General features: G+C 34.8%; 1 protein-coding gene across 1 annotated transcript; it reads left to right on the forward strand.

Moving 5' to 3' along the window:
• The first annotated feature begins 15,279 nt into the window (after positions 1–15,279).
• Positions 15,280–20,314, forward strand: rnft1 (ring finger protein, transmembrane 1). The gene is made up of 9 exons (XM_043249942.1): positions 15,280–15,480; positions 16,291–16,730; positions 16,820–16,896; positions 17,530–17,630; positions 17,769–17,922; positions 18,010–18,168; positions 18,249–18,314; positions 18,438–18,539; positions 19,306–20,314. Exons 1-9 carry the CDS (start codon positions 15,455–15,457, stop codon positions 19,438–19,440), a joined length of 1,260 nt encoding a protein of 419 aa, XP_043105877.1. The 5' UTR covers positions 15,280–15,454; the 3' UTR covers positions 19,441–20,314.
• The last annotated feature ends 14 nt before the right edge of the window (positions 20,315–20,328 follow it).

A 20,328-nucleotide genomic window follows, 5' to 3' on the forward strand; every position in this document is an offset into this window, starting at 1 on the left:
AAGGTGAGTAAAACACATCTAATCCTTTAACATTATTGACCTTATCAACCTGTAAAAGTTGCTGCTGTATTATTTAGGGTAACGGCAAACACAGCTCTAAATGTAACACTTCTTTGCTGTGTACGACGTGAAATTGCTGCAGAAATATGGTAGAGTTAATGTAAAACAGATTGCACTCGGAGTTTTTAACAGCATTTATGGAGTTGTAACTGGAGGAAGCGTGTGACAGACCGGCTGTTATCCGAACGTGGACACACACATTATCAGTGAAACACTTCTCGAGTGAAAGCGCAACAGCAAAAGACACAATTTAACGGATGTTAACACAAAGAGCTATAAAGTGCGACAAGTGTGCGATAAACACTGATGATAAATAGTAATATGCTCAGTGTGGCATGGTTGTGCGATCTGACGCTGTGTGTGCGCACGTGTGTAAAATTGAAAACGGTCGGAATCAATATGGGTATTACAGCATTAGCCATGGAGAGATATACCATAAACTGTTATACATGCTCCCCGGTAAAGCAATTTACACACTTGCTCAGTGCTTATGAATAATGCATGCTCATATCAGCGCTGCAGCAGAGCCCTGTACTGTAAGCTGCTTTAATAACTGCATGAGTAAAGTCACCTTTGATACTAATTCAGTCTTACTTGATAGATGGAAGTGTGTGTCTTTCTTATCTACGTTTATCTTTATGATATGAAATTTGATTTTACTGTCTCGTTCTAGTTATTTCATTAACTTTACCTGCTTACGTAATAAAAGCAACAGTTATGATCATTTATTTATATTTGCAATATGTCGAAATAAGACAAATAAGAAAAAAATGTAAACGCTTATACTACTACTACTAATAATGTATAATTTATAGAGGACTTTACTTAAAAATTATATTTGACTACTATTATTTAGGGAAGGCAAAGCAAGTTTATTTGGATAGCACATTTCCTACAATGGTTTTATTATTACAAGAGCTTTTATTTCCTTTTACATAAATGTTTTTGAGATGATAGTATGCTGAGTTAGTTTGCCCACTAGAGCCAAGGTATGCATTCAGCTTGAGAACTTGTTTAGCCGAAGAAAGTTTTGGCACATCCATCTGCTCATTTAATCAGTGCACTGGTGGAGGGAATTGATGGGGATAAGGCTAGGTAAATCTGGTTATCATCTGTATATCTGTGATAGTTCATTTGCTTCTTATTATTTGACTTAGTGGCTAAACAACAGCGGTGCAAACATTGAGTCTTGTGGAACTCCGTACATCATGGGTGTCCACTCAGACTTTCTCTTATTACCCAGAAAACCCGACTCAGTTTTCCAGTCTCTGATTGACACACTCAGATCTAGTAGTATTGGCACTGATCATTTATTAATTTATAATTTAAAAAAAAAAAAATTTAATTAAATTTTAATTGATATTTAAAATGATAAAAACTATTATTTATATAAGTATTATTATTTATTATAATATTACAAAAACAATAACAACCATAACAAGAAATATTATTTTAGAATTTGTTTTACTACTACTAATAATAATAATAATAATAATAATAATGAATAATAATAATAATAATAATAACAAATAACTTGTGATTATTAATTACAAATAATAATGTAATGATAAATGATATGTAGAATAATAATAAACATTATTTGAATTACTATGTATGGTTATTTATTATAATATTACAACAATTACAACAACAATTATTGTTTTTATTTCATTATCACTACTACTACTACAAATAATAATAGTAGCACAAGAAAAACAGTAATAATGTTAATAATTAATAATAATAAGGATGATAATAATAATATTCTTATAAATTCTTATAAAAGTTATATTCTTATAAATGTCTGGAATTTCTTTCTATAATTTTCTATAATTCTATAATTTCTATAATTTTCTCCTTTCAATTTCAGAGTTATTTATAAAACATTTGCTTCATCAGGGTGTGTATCATGTTTTGATATTTCCTTCAAATGCATTTCCACACAAAACATACAACTCATAAACCCCAGCTCTGTGAAAGTTGCGAGTCTGAGAGCCCTCAAGCAAAAACATTGTGTAATCAGTGTGTGATTGAACCACAGTCTGCAAGAGTTTTGAGGAACAGCTGAAGTGTTCGGCCTGTCTTTTGAACATGAGTCCACTCCCAGGATCTCCGGATCGTGTTCAAACCATTAATGTGGGTCTGGTGATTTCAATCGCACAGACTGATTACATAACAATAGTTTGCTTGAGGGCTCTTCCACACACACATTCCAGCATGAAGAGCAGCTCAGAGATACGGGAACGGCAGTCAACCCATATTTCAGCTATGGGCAGAACAATCTTGAATAGCCTAACCTCTAAAAACCTCTAAGCAAATAGTTTTAATATGTCAGGGATATGGTGAAACACGTCCTCTGTGGGCACAATTCATCTTCCCGGCATTTTGTTTTCCAGCTAGTTGGTGGTGCACTGAGGTTTATGTCTTCTGCATGGTGAATCTGCATTGCACAACTCATCTGTCATGAGAACCTAATTATTGGTTTGTTTATTTTTGTGTGTGTGCATGTGTGTGTGTGTGTAGACATGACATTGTTTCTATATCATTATACTTTAAAAAAAAGAAGATTGCACAACAATTTATTACAATAAAAGTGTTTATTCTTAATTAATTGTCTTAATTAATTCAGGCTAGGTCATTTTCTGTGCCTTAAAAGTTATTTATTATTACAATATTACTACACTTTTAACAGTCAAAAATATATTAAATATTAAATATTTAAAACTAATTATGAAGCACATAGCATAATATTAAATGTGGTGATAATAAAGTTTGTGTGTATATATATATATATATATATATATATATATATATATATAAAACAAATAATAATAATAATAATAATAATTATTATTATTGTTGTTGTTGTTGTTGTTGTTGTTGTTGTTGTTGTTGAAAAAGTCAGTACAGGCTAGGTAATTTTCTGTGGCTAAAAATCAATTAAATTAATTTAAATAAAAACAGCATTAGATAAAAGTGAAATTGTACCACTGTGAGAAAATAAAGCCATATGTTAGATATAAAGGTCTACTACTCTCCTAAATTTCCTAAATGACCTAAATATTAATACATCATGCATTACAGAAATAAAATTATTTATTTAATAATTTTAATTATTTATTCCATTTTATTTATGGATAATAATATAAATAATAAAATGATTTGAATTAAGGAATTTTTATATTTTATATATTTTTAAATGAATAATTACGGAAGTCACAACACACAGCTGTCTTGTATTGCACTGCAATGTCTCGTTGTTTTGCCCACGTTTAACACGTCACAAAAGTCACTTTCTCCGAAATTTCCGATTCCTCATTTTCTCTTTTGCTTTATGGCTACAGGAAGCCGGCTTAGTGCTGGGTGTCTGAGCGAGTTTGCCAGGCTTTCTATGGGAGAAATACATAATTAATGAAGAGTGTGCTACTTCTCTGAACACACAGGGAATCACTCCTTTCAACTTTGTCTCAGACCCCCGGCGGGCAGCGTCTGCAGGGTTCTCATGACACACAAACACACACAAGCACGACCCCCCGGTGCCCTCTCCCCCCGTCTCACGCTGAACAGACACAAAGGGAGCAACTCTCTCTCTCTCTCTGCCTCCTTTTCAGTATCTTCCATTCTCTCGCCCGTATTTCTCCTCCTATCGAACCCTAAAGTCTTACTCTCTCCTGTGCGCGGTGGCGGCATGCTGAGGCTAAATTAATTTGGCGGCGCTGCTTTCTTTATTTATTTTCTTTTGTTGCTTTTCAACTTTGTGATTAGTCCATAGCCCTGGTTTCATGCTAGACTTGGCAATTCCGTTTGGCAGACAGTGATCTTATCCTGCAGTCAAATATTGTAAGAACATGCTCCCGGTGGGAACCGGTGCCAGAAGAGAGAGAGAGAGAGAGAATGAGGAAAAACTCTCATAAGATTAAAAAACTACACAGAAAAACAGTCCTCTGATATACAAGCCTCCATTAATAAAACCCTGAACAAACTAGCTTCTTGCTTCTAATCTACGTCTTTAGCGCTGGAACAAACACTGCTGTGAAGATGAGTGCAACTAGTAGCTGGAATACACTATAAATTCGTACTAAGTCTTTTATGGTGCGCACAATACATCCTCACCTCCGACAGTAAGAGTGAAAGCCCTTTACCAGGAGCCCGATCACTCCTAAAAGAACATAAAGGCATCTGAACTATACAGACAGTGAAATGACAAGAAACAAATGGGACACGGTGCTGCACTCGTGCTGCTCGTAAATAAGGCATACAGCAGGCTGACTGTACTGTATGTGCTGAGATTGCTTCTGTCACTTACCTTTAGAAAAATGCAGGGCAAATGTGGGTTGATGGAGAAACCAGTGGATCTCTTCTTTAATGCTTAAGGCCGCAGGGGAAATGTCAGCGTGAGGATGCTCTTAAAATACATCTTTCAATACAAACATGACAATCTAAATGACTTAAATGATCTAAATCTTAACATTTATTTGTTATTGATACCAGTTTTTAAACATTTAATTTAATATTAATTTATATATATTAGATACTCAATTTTTACATAATATTTTGTTGATAAAAGGTGCAAAAAATTTATAATAACAGTAATAATACACATGTATTAGTATGTTTAACACAAACGTTTAATAAATAATAATAATAATTACAATTATTGTACAAATGACTAAAATAAATAAAAAATGTATTTAATCAATTTAATATTAATTAACTTTGTTTAATATTCAAAATTAAAAACTATTTTACTTAAGAAATTAAATAATATTTTAAAGAAATAATGCATATTGTATTTTTATTATTATTACGTTTATTGAAAAAGTTTTATAATACACTATGACTGTTAACAGTAATGCAAGTTTTATATCACATAGTTTTATTATAATTATAATTATTATTATTATTATTATTATTATTATTATTATTATTATATAATTATTATTACTACTGTTTCCTAAATGACTGCCTAAATGTTAATTATTATTTGTTTTTGAAGTAACTTTACAAAAACATTTTACCAATCAGGATAAAAATTTAATTAAATATTTATTTATATATTTTTAAAAAAATATTTTAATTTATTTTTAATTATTATTATTATTATTATTATTATTATTATTATTATTATTATTATTAGAAGAAGAAGAAGAAGAAGAAGAAGAAGAAGAAGAAGAAGAAGAAGAAGAAGAAGAAGAAGAAGAAGAAGAAGAAGAAGAAGAAGAAGAAGAAGAAGAAGAAGAAGAACTGATGGAGAGGTCTGGGTAAATATCAGGTTCTGCCGAAATACAGCATCCATTATTTACATATTTTTCCGCACATAAGAAATTTCACATTGGCATATCATAGCCATCGGGGTGTGCTGAGTATCGCTCCACAAGTAAAAGCAGCTTTACCAGCCACTCAAGTTTGGTGAGATCATTTTCCATTACAGTCCTGTCCTGCTCAAGGAGTAAAACGTGTAATACTTAATGACTGTCAAGATACCACAACATAAAGCATTATCATCCACGGGAATGTTTGACGCGGCTGTTAAGATAAACCTCCATATTGATCGATGTAAATCACTGTTGGGTCTAAGCAGCTCTCTCAAGATCTCTTCTGCAATTCCTCCAATAAAACCTCGCCTTCTGTTCTGGTTCATCCGAGCAAATGTTTTAAAAAAGTGCGTGACATCTCATGGAACAAATATTAGCGTAGTCAAATGGGGTTGTTTTTTAGGTTCACCAGCCATCTGCTCGGTACATTACACAGAAAAGGTGTCAAAGACGCTTTATGAATCATTCTCATCAATAAGAACTTGACTGCAATTTGTGCATGTAGAATTCTTAGAATTGTTGAGGCCTAGCAATTCTCTGGCAACATTCTAGGGATTCTATTTATGTAATGTGTCCTCGATCTAATTCTCCGTCAGCGTTAGCTGCCGCCGGCCTGCCTGACTGTTTTTCTCTGTGTGCTGTGTTTGAGGACATGTTTCCCTAATGCTGGCCGACCACTCGCAGCCAGAGAGTCTGGCACACCAATGATTACCTGTCTGTATGATCAATTACCTGATTACTCTCTGGATACACACTCGTGGCATGTCTCTGGAGTCATGCTCGCGCACACACACACACACGCATGCATGGTGGAGAGAATAAACGCCAGGGCACTTTCTGACAGAAATGGGTTGTGAAAAGAGAGCGTAAGAGAGTGTGTGTGTGTAAGAGAGAGAGAGAGAGAGAGAGAGAGAGAGAGAGAGAGAGCTCAAGGAGTTGGCTCTCGGTGTTGTGGCTTGTGGCAGAAAACGCTCTTTTGTTTCTTGCTTCAAAATAAGTCTCTCTCCTCATCATGATTGTGCTTATATACAAATTTAGTGGCAATACAAGAACATTTTATACTACGGACCACAATAAACTGTTGCCAGTATTTTCCCTAAGCTGATGTATTTATCCATAAACCAAAGCCTTCTTATTACAAAGTAATTCTGTATTTCAGCAGGCAATACATAATACAATGGCTTCTGACATGAACATTTAAATGTATGTATATCAAATTTTGCTTATAAAAAAAAAAAAGCATCACCATCATCACCACCATCAGAATCCACTATAATCTTCATCAGATTATGTTTAGATGATTTATATTGAGGTGTTTGGATTATTATTTTGCATTATTGCATTAATGCATTATTTTACTATTGTTGTTGTTATAGTCAAATATTTTACACGTTAATTAATTAATTAATTAAATTATTATTTATACAGCTGTACTACTACTGCTGCTACTACGAATAATAATAGTAATGTTTTTAAAACATTCATATATAAAAAATGTTATATTTGTTAAATAACAAAACTATATTTGTGACCTTTTGGTTTGAGGAAGAACTTAAAATTAAAATTAAAATAAATAAATAAAATAAAACAACAATGAATTATTAAATAAGAAATTATGAAATCATTACAATATATAAATAGTAGTCGTGTAAATCCTAAATAAGAGAATACAACAGTATATTATTAAATAATAATAATAATAATTAATAATAATATTATTTTTATTGTTATTATTATTCAGGTTACATTTTTCAGTGTATAGCAATTATACTTATACACATTATTATATTGTAAATATCAGTATATCACAAATACAAAATGTTTTCACATCAGTTTTTTTCAGACAGTTAAAGTGGAAAGCAATGTATATAAATCAGTTATAAATTATTAAATTAAGTGAAAATATTAATATTGTCTGATGGCACTTGTAAACTGTGTGCTGATTTGTAGCCGTGACATTAGGAATGAGACCAACAACGATTTGTTGTATCAACCTCAGTTTGACCTTCTTGTATCATTTCTCAGATACACTCACACACACACACACACACACACACACACACAGGTGCATGCACATCAACAGACCCCTTGAATAGCAGCATGACAGTTTGCAGCAGCTGAAAGTAGGTTTACAGTTACAGAGGAACACACTAACCCTCCTGAACCCTCACACACGCCAGCCCATCAAATCCCTTACAAGAGAAACACATTAGACTCTCTTAAATCACACACACACACACACACACACACTGACCTGCACACTCATATGACCACAACAGTCTGATTACACAAGCTACTGGCCGGAGGGAATTATGGGTAAAGATGGAGAGATTACACAAGAGACAGCTGTCAACTTATACTTTTACATACACTCTCATCAGATCAACAGGTGGAGCTATTCTTTTTATCAAAACAAAATATTTCCAGATTGAGTTTACAATCGATCTTAATTATGTATTAAGTAATCATGTATTATATATGTAATTGTTGCCAGCTTTTTTTTTTTACTTGTGGTTTCAATATTAAACACATCAACACAAGAAAAGATTTGATAATAACACCATAGACAACAACAAAAATAATAATTAGTAGTGGTAGTACATTTATTAGAAACATTATAGTTATTATTTAGATGTAAAATGTGAAAACATTATTATTATTATTATTAATATGATATCATCTAATCAGATCTACAGATAAAATTGCTTCAATAACATACATTAACAAATACTGTATTTCCAGCATGAATATTAACATATTAATATTAAATTATGTATTAAATGGTTGCATTTCCAGGTATTTTTCAAGGTTGCTGTATTCCCTTTTTTCACTTGCTGTATTAATATGAAATACAGCAACATAGGAAATTATTTAACAACAATCTTTCGCATATAATTCTATATCATTATGTGATAAAACATTGAAATATTGCAAAAAGAAATATTTCACATTAGACAAATCTGTTTATTTACTCTTCATTATCAAGAAAAAATATTTCAAGTCGCGTTTAAATATTTAACAGGCATGCTGTAAAAAAATTATTTTATTAAGATCTTCGGAAAGCACTTTGACCAGAATGGTTTAAAGATACCGAGGAGGAAATTGCTCACTTGAGGAGAGGAAAGATGTTTTTTTTTTTTTTTTTTTTTTTTACAGGGAACGAAAGAGAAACGGTCCTAGTACTTTTTCTAAGCCAGTCTTGTAAAGCAATCACACCTATTAGACTGAAGAAGACGGGCTGACTGCTCACACCCACACACACACACACACACACACACACACACACGCATATGCTGTAGACCGTAAGTGTTCTGAAATGAGAAGTCTTCACGATGATATGCTTTAAATGAGATTATCTTCCCCACACAGCCATTGCGCAAAGCCAGACTGAGGGAGAGCAGCTCTTTATGACAGCGAAGGTTTGATCAGGGGGGTTCTGGATTTCCATCCACGCTGATAGAGCCAAAGCAGATTCTTTTACATTCATAAGATTCATAAGCATTATGCTTCCAAACCTCATCTGCATTATCAGCAGGCGCTATAAAATGAAGGAAGACAGCAATGTTGTCATCAGTGTGCTTGAATTATTCATGTGCAATTAAGCGGTGGCAAATATCATATCACAATGAGTTATTGCTCATTAAAGTGTGAGGTAAAATGCTTCAAATAAATAAATAACCTTAGTGAGTCCTTTATCGCCTGACGTATAAGGCCGTTTGTCAGCCATGTAGTTGAGCTTTTACATTAAGGTATGAAGACGATCTAGGATGACCCTTGACTCAAATGCACGGTGATTTGTAAAAGAGACATTACACAAGTGACGTCGTCTATAGAGAGTAACACAAGTCCCCTGCTACACTGTAGATCCCTTGTTATACATACTGCAGTGTTTGCATATTTTTTCCCCATGGGCATGTTCATTCACACATATTTTAATGAAGTTAATTTGGCTTGTTTAGAGGGAAAGTAGAGTTCAGTATGTGCACTGATAGCGCGTTTCAATAGGAAAAGTCTGAATCTGCAGATGCTGGTCTTGCAACATTTTTATGTGTTAGCGTGTATATATATATATATATGTCTTTTTTTTATTTATTTTTTTTTTTTTTTTTTGCTGCAGCAAAAACTATTTTTGATTTTGGCCTGTCCTGTAAGAAAAGTAGCTAAATTAAAAAAAAAAGTTATTTTGATAATATATAAAACTGATATTTACGTCATTGTCGTGAAGAGACAAAATATATATTATTTTATATTTTAGTAAACTTTATTTGTTTATTTGAACAAAAGAAGCCATTGACTTTCATAGTTTTTTTCCTCCATATGGAAGTCAATGGCTGCCATCAGCTGTTTGGTTACCAGCTTTTCTACTTTTATGCTCTACTTTAGAAACTCATACAGGTTTAAAATAACCTGAGCAAATGATGACAGAATTATTGAACTATCCTTTTAGTAACTGCCTTTTAACACTATTATATTTGTTAATTAATAATACTTTTAAAATACATTTCATTTGATTATTTATTATTTGATTTTATTATTTATTCATTTGATATAGTGAAATCACACAAGTATGGGTTTAGTAACACAATTCCACAAACTGCAAAATGCCATGTAAGATTAATATAAAATAAAATGTCTCATATAACATGTGGCGTGACAATCATCTTCCTGAGGTTGGCAATCATCATCTTCTGAAGGTTAAGTACCTGCTGTAAAATGACTTTTGCGTTTTCCAAGCTTTGTTTGTACCCTGTTCGTGGAAATGCCTATTAGTCCAACATCTGACTGCTAATTCAGACACGGCAATGTTCATATTTCGTGTTGGAATGCTGGATCTGCGTTGCCACAATCCAAAGGTCAAGCAGCAGCTGTGACACGCTGCCCGCTTCCTTTTCATCAAAGAATCCTTCTGGAGGGAAGTCAGTCAAAAGCAGACGATAGGAGTCGACCTTGTGCAGGCGGCCCAGCATGTGTGATATATGCTAATGTATGTACATTTAAAGTACAGGAAGCTGACATTAATTAACGCATAATGATGTGCACACAAAGGTGCTTTGCTGTACTGTGTATCTCTGGGAGATGTGTTGACGACGCACTGTAAAATAATTGAAAGTCTAGGCTTAATAACTGCAGTGTGAAGTTGAAGCCATTGATCAAGCGCTCGAGAGTAATGGGAGAGTAAGAGAAACTCCCTGAGGACAAAAAGACAGCATAAAGACATCTGTCCTCATATCACTAGGACTGTACACAGAAAACAAATGTACTTGTATCTATCTATCTATCTATCTATCTATCTATCTATCTATCTATCTATCTATCTATCTATCATCTATAACCATCAACATATCTATATATCTATCTATCATCTATAACCATCAACATATCTATCTATCTATCTATCTATCTATCTATCTATCTATCTATCTATCATCTATAACCATCAACATATCTATATATCTATCTATCATCTATAACCATCAACATATCTATCTATCTATCTATCTATCTATCTATCTATCTATCTATCTATCAATCATCTATAACCATCAACATATCTATCTATAACCATCAACATATCTATCTATCAATCATCTATAACCATCAACATATCTATCTACCTATCTACTACTACTTATCTGTCCATTTAGCCACCCATCCGTCCGTCTTGTAACTACAGCCATTGATCTGTTTATCCATCCATCTGCACTGTATACTTTCTACAAATGACACTACAGAAAATAATCCTTTATGTGCAACAATCATTATTACAATGCTGTTTTGTAAGACAGAAGGGGATATTAGCTAAACATAACAACTCCAAGAGATTTGTCAATGAAATATGGAGATGACTGAGATGTATGTATGATACGGCAGAGATGTGGCATTTATGTAAGCATGTTTTCATGCTGCTAAAAGCCATTTGGTGACCTCATTGAAGGGCAGATGCACATAATCTCCATTTCAGATGAGAGAAAATCATAAATGTTAAAAGAGGGGTTGTCGGTGGGGGTCTGACAAAATGTAACCACACACACACAGACGCACACCTGAGGGCAGGTGATCATCTTCCTCTCCATGAAGCACCACATCCACGAGAGATCAGGTTGTCATGGTAACTGACCTACAAGCTGATTAAGAGAGCTCTGATAGAGAGAGTGTGAGTGTATGGTGGTGAAAATGAGACATTACACTCAGACAAAGAACGACATCAAACACGTCTTCGGCTTTTTTAAATGGCTGAAAATTGCAGCTGAATTTCAATCACAGATCATCAGTTCACACACTGAATGGCTAACTGGCAAACCTGATGAGATAGTTAAAGCGAGGTAAATCATATTCAGCATTCAGCTCAAGGTTATAGTCACTTCAGCTGGACTGATCTGACTGTATGTTTTGCCTCTCAGCTGAACTGGTGATGCAACAATTGTTATTGTTAGTTCACGTCAGCTTACATCAATGAATTTGATCAGTTTTATCAAAAAACATACACTCGTGGTCCAATATATTTTACCTTTACAGCAATAAATAAATATTTTAAACGTATGAATGGAAATAAAACAATTAAATGTTTAAAATGTTATAGTGTAAAACGAAAAGAAAAATGACTCTGTCTCTCAGAAAAAAAGGTTGAAATCTCAAAATATATAGTATATACAAAAATCGCTCGCATTATGTAACCTCTCTAAATTTATCACTGGACTTCTCTCTTATTAACAATATAGAAATTTCCTCAGTCGGTCCTTTGTTCAAATCACTCCTTGCTATGAAGCGCCATCTGCTGACAGAAAAAGGAAAAGACGAGTTCAGACGAACTGAAACGCAGTACATTAAAAGTCAAATAGATAGTTTATGGGCTCATCTTATATTTTTATTGAAATAAGACGGGAAGGAGAGACAGAGATGTAAAAAATGAGAGAGAGAGAGAGAGAGAGAGAGAGAGAGAGAGAGAGAGAGAGAGAGAGAGAGGCAGTTTGTCTGTCACTCCTCGCTGTATCCACTCCCTACTCTTGATATGTCCATTCATATCTGACAGGTAGCAATTTATCTGTCAAGTTAAGCTAAGCTACGCTTGCTGTATTCACTCGGACGACAGCCTCCGCCTTGAGTAACATGATTACATGATAGTGAAGGAGAGGGGGTGACCTCATTAACCTTGTTTAAGAGAGAGAGAGAGAGAGAGAGAGAGAGAGAGAGAGAGAGAGAGAGAGAGAGAGAGAGAGAGAGAGAGAGAGAGAGAGAGAGAGAGAGAGAGAGAGAGAGAGAGAGAGAGAGAGAGAGAGAGAGAGAGAGAGAGAGAGAGAGAGAGAGAGAGAGAGAGAGAGAGAGAGAGAGAGAGAGAGAGAGAGAGAGAGAGAGAGAGAGGGAGAGAGAGAGAGAGAGAGAGAGAGAGAGAGAGAGAGAGAGAGAGAGAGAGAGAGAGAGAGAGAGAGAGAGAGAGAGAGGGAGAGAGAGAGACAGAGAGAGAGAGAGAGAGAGAGAGAGAGAGAGAGAGAGAGAGAGAGAGAGAGAGAGAGAGAGAGAGAGAGAGAGAGAGAGAGAGAGAGAGAGAGAGAGAGAGAGATTATCCTGATAAGATGCTATACTCTTTACAGTATTTCTGCAGGTTTTATGAAGATACATTTAAGATTTAAGACATTTTTAATATCGAGCAAAAAAAAAAAAAAAAAGGGGGTTAAAAGTTAAAGAGGTTAAATGTTAAAGAGCATTTGCATTAGAAACACCTCAGAGTTGAAAAATACGATCTCCATTATTTTTTAATTCATTATTTAAAGAAAAAAAACCCTGAATGTTTGAATAAACTGGCTGACGAACACCAGAATGACTTTAACTTTACTGGATCTTCTGATTGCACTGCAAGAGTGATAATCTTCCTTACTATTTTTTTCCGTGAAAATGTTTAATGATTCTAAAATTAAGGCATATTTACTTAGGAATCGAAAATTACATCAGATAAAAAAAAGTCTTGTTATCTGTGAAATTCATTTAAAATGAGTTGTAAATGTAAGCAAATACAAGTAAATGTATCTTTATTTAAGGACATTGATAAAAAAAAGGTAAATAAAAATACAGTGGAATATATTCATATTTTGCAGTGTATGCAATGTTTAATGCAATTACTTTATCTGCTATGATGGTCATAAATATTGGAACCCTGTGATTCCAGGAATTATAATTTCAATCCAGTAGATCTGTATTTTAGTACAATATATCTCAGAGAAAGACCTGCTGTTATCTCTAGTGCTGGAAAATATCTGATAATTCAGTAAGCAGACCCTGAAAAACAAGACTCCTAGCTCACATTATCATCTTTTAAATGTACAACAAGATACTTAAAGTCATTCCTCCACAAATTAAGCTGCATTATCCCAAAGCATCATTTAACATGCTCGGATACACACAATGACCCATACATTTAGATCAGTATGAGGCAGTTATGAGTTTTTTAATGACATGATTATATTTAAGCATGTGTGTTACACAGTGTCCGTGAAACACATATTTAATATAGTCTCAGGGAAAAATGTGGGCAAAGTGTATATCCAACTGACCTTGCGCAACCTTATGGACATTTTTGCTGTGTATTTGTAGGAACTTTAACATGCCACCCTTATTCCTTTAATACATCTATTTTACACTATAGATGAAAAAAAAAAAAAAGTTCATCTCAAGAACTTTTGGACAAAAATGTCACCATTGAGAAAAAAACAACAACCAAAACCTAAAACAATGGCACCATCTTGTAAAAAAATAGTACAATAGTACTGTTTTCTGCTTCTGCGTATTATAGAGCCAGTTTGATAAATAATCCAACTATAATTGTAATATCTGTTTAATATCTGTCTACATTTTACTGAAAGAGATATTAACCTCAAATTTGGAACAAAAACATTCTCTGTGTGTAATAAAATATATATAAATATTTATATAAAATATTGCTAATAAATTATTTTCCTAAACTTAAACTTTGTTTCACTTTTTAACCTTTTAACCTGTTACTTCAGCAATAATCTGCCATGGGTCTTCTTTAAAATTAGACCAAACTTAATATTGCTGAACAAAATTATATATTATATATAATTATATATTATATTATATCACACACAAGTGTGTAAATACATAAATAAATGACTATAAATGACTATTTTAAATATTCCAAAACTGTAATTCCATCACATGTGGCTAAACATTTTTACATATTTATCTTTCCACAAGTTGAACTCGTTTATCCACTGTGAAATAATTAATACATTTGTTTCATGTAGGCTTTTTTTTTTTTTTTTTTTACTGAAATTAGGTCCACAGTAACTATCACAAACACCTACACTGAGCAACAGCAAAGTGAACGCTGTGAGACAACCCGGGAAAGAGTAAGAAAGATGATAGGCTAAATCTATTTTGAAGGGTTGGAGAGCATGCTAAATTACCATCACATGTTCAAATTCAGAGCAAACAGACAGACGCCATGCTGTGGGGTAAAGTGTTGCAGACATGAGTGTTCGGTCTGGACTTTGATTTTCTAATGTAGACATGACTTATCTATAGACGAGGGAGGAAAAGGTTATATATTATTATTAAAAAGTTAAAGCCAGTTCAGCAAAGGAATCACGCTGATGTTCCTTCAATGGAAAAAAAGAAACAGATAACAATCACTGGAATCAGGGCAACTTGAGACATTATCAGTCAACCAGAATATTAACAACTAAAGGTTTGCTTGCACCATTCACTTTCATTAGACGGAAAAAAAATTAAATGAATAGTGATTGGATAATTCATTTTGTCTGGTTAAGATCTCAATAAATAAAATAAATACGGATTCGGAACAACGTAAATGTGAGTAAATTATTGCCTGAATAGGGCTTTTATTTTGAAATCAAGAGACAGTCTTGTTGACTTTTATTTTGCTTCCCAGCAGAGTCACCGGTTCCTTTAGTGGGCCAGGCCTGATGGCTCCCGGAACAATGTCAAGCTGAAACGAAACTCCTTTAGCCGATGAGACGTTTTGACTATTATCTTATTTAACCATTTTGTTTTGATCGTTCAAACACCACCATAGCCTGTAAAATGGAGATCGGAGCTTTATCATGAAACTCCGCGCGCAGTATGACAGGTATTTATTTATTTATTTATTAAGACCTTTAAGTACTAAAGAGCAGAGACTGTCATGAAAAAAAAACAGAACCTCAGATCAAACCTTTAGAGACGATATATTATTCTTGATTGAATGCAGTTACGACTAGCGAATATGTTCTGTCTAACACCGAAGTTTAGAGCGGTTCTTACATGCGTTATATTTGGCATTTGAATAATCATGTAAACATATGTGTCAGGATTATCACGCGAGCGAACCTGGCGTCGTTTCGAACGTCAATAATTTACATTTTGGGTGGGCCCTAAGTAGTTGGGGGAGGCCAACGTTTTACAGCGATGTAGTAGTGATGATTTTACATTGAGTACGATTATTTCTGCGCTATGAAACGTTAGCTCAAGAATAACGTAGCTAAACGTGATTGGCCAATACGTACGTCAGTTGTGTATATCTATGTATCTATCTATCTGTGTGTGTGTGTGTGTATATATGTGTATATATATATATATATGTATGTATATGTTGATAATCACAATAGCATGATTAAGCAATTAAATTAAGTAACTTTTTTGAGACAAAATGCAAAAAATATATATATTTCTTTCAACATAATTGGTTGCAAACACTAACGCCTCTAGAGCCCCGTCACATCCACAAGACCCCCGTTTTTACTTTTCCACTCCGGTTTTTTTTTATTTCACACCCCCCGCTCGCTACTGAAAGAAACCCCCTCCGATCGATCACGAAGCTTAAAAAAATGTATTTGTACAATATAATAGAACACCTTTTTGTATACATGGAGTTTGCCTGATTTGGTTTATCTTTCAACAGAGGAACATATAGCGAGTCCAGAAGAGCGTTTAAACTGAGGGATTCCCCCGATCCGATGCAAGCCGATCCGAGCCCGCAGGGAGGCAACGGGCTGTCATTAACCCTGCAGCCGGAGCTGCTCGCCCGAATGCCCGGCGCCGGAAGTGCCGGCAGGCCGGAAACGGACGCGGAGGTCCGGGTCTCCATCGGCAGCGGACGCGGCGCGACTTCGCGGAGGCCGAGGGCAGCGAGCCACGGGCACGCGCACAGCCACGGACACGCGCGCAGCCACGAGCACGCGCACAGTCACGAGCACGAGTCCGACAGCGGCGAGTCGGACCTGGAGTCCGGAGAATCCAGCAGCTCGTTATCGGAGCTGCGCTACCTCCTGCGCTGGCTCAAGAAGAGTCTTCCGTTCATAGTCATTCTCTGTGCGAAACTAGTCATCCAGCACGCCCTGGGTACGTTAGTGAAAACAGCTGTTAGTGCAGAGGTTAGGCTGTGTAAAGGTCACGACCCCTGTCACACCTCTGTGTTGTTTTTTCTGTAGGTCTGGCTGTTGCAGTTGGTCTGTTTACCACCTTTATGTATGTCAACAAAAGCATTCAAACGCAAGTGTTTCTCCACGTGAGTCTGCCATATCATTTGATGCTTAACAGGGGAGTTAAAGTTCAGTGATTTTAACTCCTCTGCTGTGATCTGTGTACTTTGAACTTCACGTGTAGAAGTCTACTGGCACCAAGAGCACAATATAAAAACGCAATACAAAATTATTAAACATTGATAATAATGAGAAATGTTCAAGAAAGCAAATCTCAAGAAAGCAAATTCAGCTTTGACATCAAAGAAATAAATGTTACAGGCCCGTCTGGATTAGGTCATGGTTTAATCACGACATTTAAGTCATTTTTATAAACGCGCCTTAGACAAAAGCATTACTGCTGTGCATCTTAAGACAAAACAAAGGCACTGATGTGTTTTAAGATCAGTTTCTTTCAGTTGAAATAGCTTAGATTTACATACTAGTCTTAAGCCTCGGCTGTGAGAATAGCTTAAAATTGCAAACAGCTAAGTTGTAATAAAATTATCTCAGTATTACTGTTTTTACTGTATTTTTTGAATCAGATAAATGTAGAGTTGGCAAGCATAAGACACTAATCTTCTGAATGGTATTTTTAGTTGTTTGTGTAACGTACATAATTTAGTCAAATATACATATTGAATCAAATAATCCGTTTTTTCCGCCCCTCCTGTGTAAAGGACCGAAGGACAAAGTTGCACTGTGTCTGGCTCTTGCTGTTCCTCACATCCTCCAGTCTCCTCGTGTTTTACACTTTTCACACTCAGTCACTTTATCGCTGGTAAGCGCTTCACATTTCGTCACTTCTCCACTACATGCAACGTACTACATTTAGTGTAATATATGGATTGAATGACCAAATGTCCACCGTACGACAAGCACACAGCACGTAGATCTAATTTTCTGCTTCTTTCCTTAGCCTCATTTTTGTCAACGCTACAATAGATTCTCAGAACTTCTGGGAGGTTTTATGGAGTGTCGGTGTCACTAACTTCATTTTGAAGTTTTTCTTCATGGGGCTCAAGTGTCTTATTCTCCTCATCCCCTCCCCGCTCATGACATACCGGCGAAGGGTGAGCATGATTTTTCATGTTATTTATCTTGCTCTTCTGAATCTGCAATGAACATCATCTTCAACGTATCCACCCTGCTTTCCGTAGGGTCAGTGGTACATGCTCATAGAGGAAGTGGGTCAGTTGTATCAAGTGATCGCTCCTGTCCCGCTTTGGTTCCGGTATCTGGTCAGCTATGATGAGATGGACACCTCGGTGGGGCTGACTCTGGGGATCCTGCTAGCCTTGCTCTACCTCATAATGAAGGTGTGCATATCCATTACAATAAGCTGATACATTATTAGAAGACATCCCAATAATCTGTTTTTATTATGTGTCTCTTTTAGCTTTTGGCTTTGTATGGACTGTCAGGATCACTGCAAAAAACTTTACAGACTTTTTTCAGTTCTGAGGTAATTTTTTTATTTTTTTTTACTTGTCCTATTTTGCTGTACACAATTTGAAATATTAGTATTCTGCACGACTAATAGGGAAATGATACCCATTTTATGTATGATCTTCTTGCGTGTGTTAAGGTGAACGGCGCTCCAGCCAGTCCTGCTCAGGTTAGAGAGGCAGGTGACATTTGTCCCATCTGTCAGGCTGATTTTAAGCAGCCCCGGGTCCTCGTGTGTCAGGTGAGAATGTGGTTCTAGGGTTTGACCTCCGATGTCAAGCCATGTCACAACACTGATAACTCTGTGTTTAACCGTTTTCATTGTGAATTCTAATTAATCTCTGTCAAACTGTGGTTGTTTTTATGTTAAAAAATCATTAGAAAAATACACCTAACTTATAAAAATAAAAACAAGATAACAAAAAACATGAATTTTGAAAGATGTAGGAGTTAGCTGTTTTTGCAATTAAACTCTTATAAAAGGAGTTCCTTACATTTGTCAGTTTGTATTGTTTTTAATATTCTAGCAGTTCTATAGCCACATAATTATCATATTTTGGAAACAAAAACTATATGCAAGGAATTCTTTTGTTTTTTAATGTTGTTAATGATTTTTACTTGCACAACATGCAAGTAAAATAATTTTTTTTTTTACTTAAAATGTTTTAACTTTTTTTTTATTTTTAAAATGATTTTATTTTATTATTTCTACCTCTCCTTTATATATACACAAAAAACATTTAGCCAGCAGTGTGTTTTGTACAATCTAATTTAAAAATGACTTTTACAAAGCTACATCATTAGTTAATCATACTTGATTATTTATGTTTCTATTAATAAATGTGTTGGCGGTAATTTCACTACAGTTAGTATTCACAGTTCAAGCCCAATGAGCTTTTCAAGCTTTTTTGTTTTGGCACATGACACTTGTTCCTGTAAAAGCACTACGCAGAGTCACATCATGCATGTGAATAAACGTCAAATAATCACTGTTTGGTTGTCTCCAGCATATCTTCTGTGAGGAGTGCATCGCTCAGTGGCTTAACCAGGAGAGAACCTGCCCGCTCTGCCGCACTGTCATCACAGACAAAGTGCACAAGTGGAAGGACGGAGCAACGTCAGCTTACTTACAAATCTACTGAAATCTCGTTAAACCAGCAGTGGATCCACAGAATGTGGATTATCCCTCTCAGACATCTCCTTTGAGCAAACAGCACTTGTTATAAGGCTCTAGTTTGAGAGTTTTTGAAATGTAGGTATCTTGTCATAAGGACAAGTGCATTCACCAGCTCTTGTATTATTATTATGTTATTATTATTATTATTATTATTATAACTATTATTATCATCGCATGAGGAAGCTTATTTTTTTAGTGTTCATAATTTATATTCCTCTGCGGTTTTGCATGTTATTCCTGGTTTTACTAATTAACTTGTGAGCGTAAGCGGAAGAATACAGCGGATACAAATGGATTTCTTCATCTTGTTTATGGAGGAAAATACACATATTGTAGCAGAAATTCATTTGCCATGTCCCTAAATGTATTTTAACTTTATTTTGGTTTTATTTTTCATATATACTGGGTCATTTTGTACAATCCTTTTGTCAGATGCCGTGGTTTTTGTAACTAAAGAATCAAAGAGTTCTGGATTTTTCTTTCTCGTTGAAGTATTCTGGTTTCTTTGGTAATAATATGAATGTGAGGTAATCGCACATCAACTACTGATTTATTTAATGATGTAGCATTAGAATTTTGTAACCATGTGATTTTTTTTGTGATCGAAAAAGATACAGTGGCTTTTGAATTATTAAAATGATAATGTACGTGCTAAATGCATTTGTAATTCAGGCCTTTCACAGATACATGGTATTTTTCTAATGTTGTACCCAAGTAGTAATAAACCAAAGCTTTGAAGAGGAAATATCTATTTTAGTACCATCATACAGTATGCAGTTACAGTTGTATTTTTATCCAGTATATCTGACCAAATAAATTTTTCAAACTAGTAAAAAAAAGTGTTGCTGAAATT

This window comes from Puntigrus tetrazona, chromosome 10 (assembly GCF_018831695.1).
Source record: "Puntigrus tetrazona isolate hp1 chromosome 10, ASM1883169v1, whole genome shotgun sequence".
NCBI lineage: Eukaryota > Metazoa > Chordata > Actinopteri > Cypriniformes > Cyprinidae > Puntigrus > Puntigrus tetrazona.